This window comes from Gobio gobio, assembly GCF_949357685.1.
Source record: "Gobio gobio genome assembly, chromosome: 22".
NCBI lineage: Eukaryota > Metazoa > Chordata > Actinopteri > Cypriniformes > Gobionidae > Gobio > Gobio gobio.
The window spans coordinates 1,866,855-1,877,936 of record NC_137118.1 but is presented as its reverse complement, the minus strand read 5'-3'; the positions used below and the strand labels follow the sequence as shown (position 1 = coordinate 1,877,936).

General features: G+C 37.2%; 1 protein-coding gene across 1 annotated transcript; it reads left to right on the top strand.

Moving 5' to 3' along the window:
• Positions 1-65: 65 nt before the first annotated feature.
• On the top strand, positions 66-9,747 carry mis18a (MIS18 kinetochore protein A; the record flags this gene model as incomplete). Its single annotated transcript, XM_079804705.1, has 5 exons — positions 66-273; positions 4,062-4,128; positions 4,226-4,348; positions 4,451-4,553; positions 9,561-9,747. 5 exons carry the CDS (start codon positions 66-68, stop codon positions 9,636-9,638), a joined length of 579 nt encoding a protein of 192 aa, XP_079660831.1. The 3' UTR covers positions 9,639-9,747.
• Between the last annotated feature and the right edge of the window lie 1,335 nt (positions 9,748-11,082).

Sequence of the window (11,082 nt, the reverse complement as noted above, 5' to 3'; positions counted from 1 at the left end):
AGATGCGCTCGCGGCAGATCAGCAGAAGTACAGCTGCCCGCGAACGCTTGAAAACATTTGGAAATATGGCTGGAAAAATTAAAAACACGGACGATTGTAGCTATAAAACATACTCTGTGTGTGAGGGCGTCGCGGACAGCAGCTGCAGGGCGGAGGAAGAGGGGGAAAACGACGGACCTGCCGTGTTTATGTGCGGGAAATGCAAACTACCGATCGGCGACAGTCTATCCTGGGCTGGCAGTGATGACGAGCAGAACCAGATCATGCTCAGACGTAAATATTATTACGCTTTTATTGCTGTTGTATTGGTGTAAGTGTTATGTCTTGGGTTGATACACTTCCGCTATTACGTTTGAAGTCAGTTGGATTTAATATATAAATAAGTAAAATAATACTTGTACGCACTAAATTGATCCAAAATGTCAGTAAATACGTTTATAGTGTTAGCAAAAAATTATATAAGTTGTTTTTAACGTTCTGTTCATCATAGAATCCTTAAAAAATTGTTAAAGGCACAATATGTAATTTTTCGCTAGATGCTTTTTCAAAGCAAAGGCGTGGCTTCGACCTGCAGATCTGGGCGGGGCTGTACGTGTCGCCCCGCCCCATACCTATTCCGATTGGCTCGATCATCTTTCATTGGCATACATGATAGAAAATGTGTTTGTCCTCTGTGTAGAAAGGAAGCTATTTGTATTCAGTGCATGTCATTTAAAAAACTGGAAAAGCTGTACAGTTTCACAAAGCCTTCATAATCACAGAAGGAAAAAAACATTAGCTTGTAAACGTTCCTGATAATCATTGCTCGAAGTGGGGCGAAGTGGGCACCTTTTCTTGCGTACCGCTACTTCTCGCCTTTTATAACGGACGCCCAAATGTTTAATTAAGTGGCGCGCGAATCACTGTAGGTGCATTCACCATCGCTCTCCAAAATTGTTAAGCCTTGTTTATACTTTCGTCTGCCTCCGCAACGCAAGCGTCCGCTGACTGCGCGGCTCGTCCGCTTGGCACAACGCCAATCAAAATGTGATCTCGCGCTCTCAAAATATTGAAAATATGATTTTAAAAGTCCTCATTACTAGATATAAAGTCAAAAATATAACATGCTAAGTCATAATTCTAAGATAAAAGTCAAATATATTATTTTAAATGTCCTCATTATTTGATAAAAAGTCAAAAATATGATTTTATAAGTCATTATAAGACAAAATATTGAAAATATGATTTTAAAAGTCTTCATTATTAGAGAAAGTCAAAAATATGACATGCTAAGTCATAATTATAAGATAAAAGTCAAATATATTATTTTAAAAGTCCTCGGTATTAGATAAAAAGTCAAAAATATGACATGCTAAGTCATAATTATAAGATAGAAAGTCAAATATATTATTTTAAATGTCCTCATTATTGGATAAAATGTCAAATTATGATTTTATAAGTCATAATTATAAGATTCAATATTGAAAATAGGATTTTAAAAGTCTTCATTATTAGATAAAAAGTCAAAAATATGACATGCTAAGTCATAATTATAAGATTAAAAGTCAAATATTATTTTAAATGTCCTCATTATTAGATAAAAAGTAAAACAAATGACATGCTAAGTCATAATTATAAGATAAAAAGGAAAATATATATTGTTTTAAATGTCCTCATTATTGGATAAAATGTCAAAAATATGATTTTATAAGTCTTAATTATAAGATAAAATATATAAAATATGATTTTAAAAGTCCTCATTATTAGATAAAAAGTAAAAAATATGACATGCTAAGTCATAATTATAAGATAAAAAGTCAAATATAATATTTTGATAGTCCTCATTATTAGATAACAAGTGATATGATTTAAAAAGTCCTCATTATTTGATAAAAAAAATCAAAAATATGACAGGCTAAGGCATAATTATAAGATAAAAAGTCAAATATGTTATTTTAAATGTCCTCATTATTGGATACAATTTCAAAAATATGATTTTATAAGTCATAATTTTAAGATAAAATATTGAAAATATGTTTTTAAAAGTCTTCATTATTAGATAAAAAGTCAAAAATATGACATGCTAAATCATAATTTTAAAATAAGTCAAATATGTTATTTTAAATGTCCTCATTATTGGATTAAAAAGTCAAAAATATGATTTTATAAGTAATTATAAGACAATATGATTTTATATGAAATATGATTTTAAAAGTCTTCATTATTAGATAAAAAGTCAAAAATATTATTTTAAAAGTCCTCATTATTAGATAAAAAGTCACAAATAAGACATGCTAAGTCATTGTGAGATGAACAGTTAAAATTATGACTTGATTCTACAATGATTCTGATTCTACACTTTGGATTTAAAGTCAAAATTATGACTTAAAATTCTAAATTATGAGATGATAACTGAAATTAGATTAAAAAAGTCTAAATTATGACTAAGAAATTTAAGAGATGAAATCATGCGGGGTTTTTTTTAATGCGTTTTTAATTTTTTGATTCACACTTAAAATAATAATAATAATATTTACATTATTGTTTTCATTTTGTGTAATATATATATTTTTTTAACAACAGAAATTATTCAATCAAAAACTTACTCAAACTTACTTTAGATCTCAAACTAAACTCATGTCCTGTCATCAGTGTGAAGCTGAAGCATCTGTGTGTGAGAGCGCTGGAGAAATAAAGATGACTGGACTTCGAAAAGGATAAATCGTCCTGAAAAAAATAGCCACACTTGTAAGAGCATCGGAAATGAATGGGAGACGGATTTCATCTAGTGGAAGCGTGTGGTACTGCGCCCAAACACAATCGCACTAAAAGCTCATTTTTTGATATCATCCTCAAACTTGTTTATATTTTCTTGTTTAGGCTTTAATTGTCTTCCAGTGTTAGAGTAAAACATGTTTTTGAAAATATATATTCCATGTAAAAATTTCAATTATATCATAATATTTTCAGGTCTATTGCATAGTTCGTTTTCAATATATGCTCATATATACTGCCCATATATGTATTGTTTTTTATAAGACAAAATATTGAAAATATGATTTTAAAAGTCTTCATTATTAGATAAAGTCAAAAATATGACATGCTAAGTCATAATTATAAGATAAAAATCAAATATATTATTTTAAATGTCCTCATTATTAGAAAAAAAGTAAAACAAATGACATGCTAAGTCATAATTATAAGATAAAAAGTCAAATATATTATTTTAAATGTGCTCATTATTGGATAAAAAGTCAAAATATGATTTTATAAGTCATAATTATAAGATAAAATATAGAAAATATGATTTTAAAAGTCTTCATTATTAGATAAAGTCAAAAATATGACATGCTAAGTCATAATTATAAGATAAAAGTCAAATATATTATTTTAAAAGTCCTCGTTAGTAGATAAAAAGTCAAAAATATGACACGCTAAGTCATAATTATAAGATTAAAAAGTCAAATATATTATTTTAAATGTCCTCATTATTGGATAAAAAGTCAAAATATGATTTTATAAGTCATAATTATAAGATTCAATATTGAAAATATGATTTTAAAAGTCTTCATTATTAGATAAAAAGTCAAATATTATTTTAAATGTCCTCATTAGAAAAAAAGTAAAACAAATGACATGCTAAGTCATAATTATAAGATAAAAAGGAAAATATATATTGTTTTAAATGTCCTCATTATTGGATAAAATGTCAAAAAATATGATTTTATAAGTCATAATTATAAGATAAAATATAGAAAATATGATTTTAAAAGTCTTCATTATTAGATAAAAAGTCAAAAATATGACATTCTAAGTCATAATTATAAGATAAAAAGTCAAATATAATATTTTAATAGTCCTCATTATTAGATAAAAAATCAAAAATATGATTTTATAAGTCATAATTTTAAGATAAAATATTGAAAAAATGATTTTAAAAGTCTTCATTATTCAATTATTCAATTATATCATATTTTCAGGTCTATTGCATAGTTCGTTTTCAATATATGCTCATATATACTGCCTATATATATATTGTTTTTTAGCACATACATGATGTATTTTTACACCTTGAATTTCAGGTATCACTGACAATATTGTCATCGGTAAAGATCCCTTTGTTTCCGGTACCCGAAAGGAGCTTGGATGGTGAGATATGTTTTATTTATAGATATATAATGACATAGATGTGTTTTTAGCCTGACTTAACCACCAATCAATGTCTGTATAACTGTCTCACCTCCAGCCTCGTTGTTAGTCTCACCTGCCACGGCTGCTGTGCAGATTTAGGAATCATGTACATATCAACCCCCAAAAAGCTTGATTTCAAGAGATCCCTTTTCTGCTTTAAAGTGGCAAATATTGAAAGGTAAGTCGCCTATTGTGCACAAGCTTGTGTGATATTTATCTTTGGTCTTTTTTGGGGCCATGCATGTTTCGTGATTCTCATTGAGGACGTGTTTCTCTGCAGTTATGTAGTGGGCAGTGCAGGCCAGCAGAGGCCAGAATTAGACAGAAGAGACAGGCCGGTGACTCTGGAGTACCAGGACACTGTGGAGCAGCAGATGACAGAGGTGAAGCAGCTCGCCTAGAGGCCGTTTGAATTATTGATCTCTGAGTATGATGTAAACCAGTGTAAGCTCTTTCTTGTGCACTATAAGTGTAGAGATTATTGCCAATATTGAGTGTGTAAATAATAAAAACTGTATGGGGGAAATACATTTATTTTAAATAGTGCTGTCAAAAATAAAGCGTTAACGCATGCAATACATTTTTCAGTTTAACGCGGTAAAAATATTTAACGCAATTAACACACACACGACACTCAGAAAGACCAAATAGAACGCGCTGACTGTAAATGTCCTGACTATGACACACACAAACACACAAAGCTCAGACAGAATGAAGAGAACGCGCTGACTGTAAATGTCCTGACTATGACACACACAAACACACAACGCTCAGACAGACAGAAGAGAACGCGCTGACTGTAAATGTCCTGACTATGACACACACAAACACACAAAGCTCAGACAGAATGAAGAGAACGCGCTGACTGTAAATGTCCTGACTATGACACACACACACACACACACACAACGCTCAGACAGACAGAAGAGAACGCGCTGACTGTAAATGTCCTGATTATGACACACACGACGCTCAGAAAGACAGAAGAGAACGCGCTGACTGTAAATGTCCTGACTATGACACACACACACACACACACACAACGCTCAGACAGACAGAAGAGAACGCGCTGACTGTAAATGTCCTGACTATGACACACACACACACACAACGCTCAGACAGACAGAAGAGAACGCGCTGACTGTAAATGTCCTGACTATGACACACACACACACACACACACACACAACGCTCAGACAGACAGAAGAGAACGCGCTGACTGTAAATGTCCTGACTATGACACACACACACACACACACACAACGCTCAGACAGACAGAAGAGAACGCGCTGACTGTAAATGTCCTGACTATGACACACACACACACACACACACACACGACGCTCAGAAAGACAGAAGAGAACGCGCTGACTGTAAATGTCCTGACTATGACACACACACACACACACACACAACGCTCAGACAGAATGAAGAGAACGCGCTGACTGTAAATGTCCTGACTATGACACACACACACACACACACAACGCTCAGAAAGACCGAATAGAACGCGCTGACTGTAAATGTCCTGACTATGACACACACACACACAACGCTCAGAAAGACCGAATAGAACGCGCTGACTGTAAATGTCCTGACTATGACACACACACACACACACGACGCTCAGAAAGACAGAAGAGAACGCACTGACTGTAAATGTCCTGACTATGACACACACACACACACACACGCACACGACACTCAGAAAGACCGAATAGAACGCGCTGACTGTAAATGTCCTGACTATGACACACACACACACAACGCTCAGAAAGACCGAATAGAACGCGCTGACTGTAAATGTCCTGACTATGACACACACACACACACGACGCTCAGAAAGACAGAAGAGAACGCACTGACTGTAAATGTCCTGACTATGACACACACACACACACACGACGCTCAGAAAGACAGAAGAGAACGCACTGACTGTAAATGTCCTGACTATGACACACACACACACAACGCTCAGAAAGACAGAAGAGAACGCGCTGACTGTAAATGTCCTGACTATGACACACACACACACAACGCTCAGAAAGACAGAAGAGAACGCGCTGACTGTAAATGACCTGACTATGACACACACATACACACACACACACACGACACTCAGAAAGACTGAATAGAACGCGCTGACTGTAAATGTCCTGACTATGACACACACACACACACGACGCTCAGAAAGACAGAAGAGAACGCGCTGACTGTAAATGTCCTGACTATGACACACACACACACGACGCTCAGAAAGACAGAAGAGAACGCGCTGACTGTAAATGTCCTGACTATGACACACACACACACGACACTCAGAAAGACCGAATAGAACGCGCTGACTGTAAATGTCCTGACTATGACACACACACACACAACGCTCAGAAAGACCGAATAGAACGCGCTGACTGTAAATGTCCTGACTATGACACACACACACACACGACGCTCAGAAAGACAGAAGAGAACGCACTGACTGTAAATGTCCTGACTATGACACACACACACACACACACGACGCTCAGAAAGACAGAAGAGAACGCACTGACTGTAAATGTCCTGACTATGACACACACACACACAACGCTCAGAAAGACAGAAGAGAACGCGCTGACTGTAAATGTCCTGACTATGACACACACACACGACGCTCAGAAAGACAGAAGAGAACGCGCTGACTGTAAATGTCCTGACTATGACACACACACACACACACACGACGCTCAGAAAGACAGAAGAGAACGCGCTGACTGTAAATGTCCTGACTATGACACACACACACACACACGACGCTCAGAAAGACAGTCAGGACATTTACAGTCAGTGCGTTCTCTTCTATGACACACACACACGACGCTCAGAAAGACAGAAGAGAACGCGCTGACTGTAAATGTCTTGACTATGACACACACACACACAACGCTCAGAAAGACAGAAGAGAACGCGCTGACTGTAAATGTCCTGACTATGACACACACACACACACGACGCTCAGAAAGACAGAAGAGAACGCGCTGACTGTAAATGTCCTGACTATGACACACACACACACACACACGACGCTCAGAAAGACAGAAGAGAACGCGCTGACTGTAAATGTCCTGACTATGACACACACACACACGACGCTCAGAAAGACAGTCAAGACATTTACAGTCAGTGCGTTCTCTTCTGTCTTTCTGAGCGTCGTGTGTGTGTGTGTGTGTCATAGTCAGGACATTTACAGTCAGCGCGTTCTCTTCTGTCTTTCTGAGCGTTGTGTGTGTGTCATAGTCAAGACATTTACAGTCAGCGCGTTCTCTTCTGTCTTTCTGAGCGTCGTGTGTGTGTGTCATAGAAGAGAACGCACTGACTGTAAATGTCCTGACTATGACACACACACACACACACGACGCTCAGAAAGACAGAAGAGAACGCGCTGACTGTAAATGTCCTGACTATGACACACACACACACACACGACGCTCAGAAAGACAGAAGAGAACGCGCTGACTGTGAATGTCCTGACTATGACACACACACACAACGCTCAGAAAGACAGAAGAGAACGCGCTGACTGTAAATGTCTTGACTATGACACACACACAACGCTCAGAAAGACAGAAGAGAACGCGCTGACTGTAAATGTCCTGACTATGACACACACACACACACACACGACGCTCAGAAAGACAGAAGAGAACGCGCTGACTGTGAATGTCCTGACTATGACACACACACACACACACACGACGCTCAGAAAGACAGAAGAGAACGCGCTGACTGTGAATGTCCTGACTATGACACACACACACACAACGCTCAGAAAGACAGAAGAGAACGCACTGACTGTAAATGTCTTGACTATGACACACACACACACACACAACGCTCAGAAAGACTGAAGAGAATGCGCTGACTGTAAATGTCCTGACTGACACACACACACACACACACACACACACGCGCCAGTATCAAGTCTCTTTCACGCTTGAACGAACAATAACACAGAATTTTGCCAAAATGCCGTTTTGTCTCATATATCCTCATAAGAGTCTTTTTTTTTTTTTTTTAAAGCCTAATAAATGTGTAAATTGATATCTTTCACTGATCCTGTAATGTTGAATGTCTGTCATTAATGTTTCATAGAGACGTCAGAGATACTGGCCTTCATTCATAAAAACACACCATTACAACAAATATTTAAAATATATTAATGGCTGGGTTGCACCAACAAGGATTAAATTAAACTCAGTTTAGAGCTAATCTAGGATTTGTTGATCTAGGTTTTATTTTAACTCGAGTTGTGTGGCACCACTTAATTTTAAACCCAGATTAACAAATCGGGATTAGAATTTAATCCGCAATTAATTTTCGCCACCATGATGGATTCGCCATTGACAGCAACAATACTAATATTCAGTTTCCTTCTTTATTGACCACCAGACACTCTCTCTCTGACATAAGTAGCTCTTGCCAATAAAGGAAATAAACTTAACTAAACCGTTAAATGCTAAATATACTCCTCTCTTCTTTTGTTTGTCCTGCACTGAGATGAGTGACGGATCCGCATCCCGGACTCAATGGCTTATTCCCGGACTTATTTTTCATTTTTATTAGTAATAAACACCTGAGACCGGACGACACACCCACTGTTTATCTGTTCAATCATCCGCATAGTTTAATTGTAGGTGCTCTTTATTTTATTTAAACCTCCTCATATGTAAGTTTAAAATGAATCTATAATAGTTATGGAGCAACAGGATTAAAGTTAATCTATTTTAAATATAAATTAAATCCAGGATCAAAATGATGATTTGAATGTAAACCTGCTTATTTTTAAACAAGGTTTTAAAGTTTGGTGCAACAGAATTATTAAATAAACCTTGATTGAATCTAGATTTAAGATAATCCTTGTTGGTCTTTAAGATGTTTCTATATTAATTTGGAGAGTAACTGAAATTATGACTAATTAAAATGTGTGTTTCAAACAAATCTTTAATAATAATGTGCTTCAGTATGGGTGGGGTACAAAGAAGCGATTTCTAAAGGTGTGGAATAATAATATCTGCGGTTTAAACACACGAGTGAACAGCAGATGGCGCTCTTGTGGTGATGCTGGAGCTCTTTGTTTGGTCACTGAGTCCAGCGAACAATAGATATTAGAAGCTGTTGAAGAATTTCATCTAGAAAGGAGTGTTGACAGTGGGTTTGAGATATTATAATGTTTTAATTAAATCTTCCACGTCTGTGCGTTTGTCATATAAATCAGATACGAACTTCTGATAACATTGATGAATGGTGATGATGAAATTGTGTGATATGATGTACTGGGACTTTGTGTTCTGGCAATTATGTGTTATTTAATTTTATCACACACTAATGTCATTCTCTAATGTGCTTTTCAGATCAAATCCCTAGCGGTGATCATTGGACAACGCCTACTGGAGATTGAATCAAACCTCCAGAGCAATACTGCAAAATGATGGGCTGTTGTTTTATTAAAAAAACCACGTCGGTCATGATTAATGATATTTTTGTGTAAGATAATGTTGTCTGTCATCTGTAGTGTCCTACCTTGTGTTAATGTCAATGAAACGCACTGTAAAAGATGTCCTTGGATATAGTTATTGTTCTCTAAATGTTGCTGTTCTGTATGTTTGTGTTGTTGTCATGTTATGCTCAGTAAATATGATAAAGCATCACACGTGTTGTTTTTCCTCCACCACTTGTTTTGTTTATGATATTTCATCTTTTACATCAAAACATCGCTTCTCCAACCCTGTGGAAAACTGGTTCAATAACAAGTGGGTGGGGGCAGGGGGGCTTAAGCCATTTTTTGTTTACAGTTCCTGTCTTAATGTGCCTAGCAACACTCGAGTGGCGGGAAAGAGACTCCTGAAGGCGCGCGCCCTCAACCGCATAACAACAGCAGCCGCGGACCAACCAGCGAGCTGTATCTAAGGTCCGTGCTGCTATGGAAACAAATCGCACATGCCGTCGCTAGAGCCTGTTGCCATCCCATCCGTCGTTTCCTTATTCGCCGGACAGCCAACCAGCGTGCGAGGCGGTCTGTCAGTCTGATGACGTCGCGCAGGGGCGTGGTCTCCGCAGAGACTCTTCATTCTTGAGTCTTTGAACTCCTCCTCCGCTCTGCCTGTTAAAAATAGGAACATGAGGTAAAACCCGAATAAAACACTCTACTAGCACATGGTATTATTGCATCATGTTTACTGCTTGTGTCCAGCAGAGGGAAACAGCTTCACTCTACATGTGTATCCTCTAGCAGCGCTAGATTATGGGTTCACCTCAGGAAAGTACAGATAACACTCGTCCCTAACCTTATGCTTATTAAAGTTCATGGTTAAAGGCGCAATATGTAAGATTTTTGCATTCAAATATCCAAATCACTTGAACAGTGTTATATATTTTGTTGACTTGTGTTTGACGTGACAACCCAGTGTTTGGGTAGTTTTTGTGTTACTCAGATCCTGGGTCGGACGTAACAACCCAGTGTTTGGGTAGTTTTTGTGTTACTCAGATCTTGGGTCGGACGTAACAACCCAGTGTTTGGGTAGTTTTTGTGTTACTCAGATCCTGGGTCGGACGTAACAACCCAGTGTTTGGGTAGTTTTTGTGTTACTCAGATCTTGGGTCGGACGTAACAACCCAGTGTTTGGGTAGTTTTTGTGTTACTCAGATCTTGGGTCGGACGTGACAACCCAGTGTTTGGGTAGTTTTTGTGTTACTCAGATCTTGGGTCGGACGTAACAACCCAGTGTTTGGGTAGTTTTTGTGTTACTCAGATCCTGGGTCGGACGTGACAACCCAGTGTTTGGGTAGTTTTTGTGTTACTCAGATCTTGGGTCGGACGTAACAACCCAGTGTTTGGGTAGTTTTTGTGTTACTCAGATCCTGGGTCAGACGTAA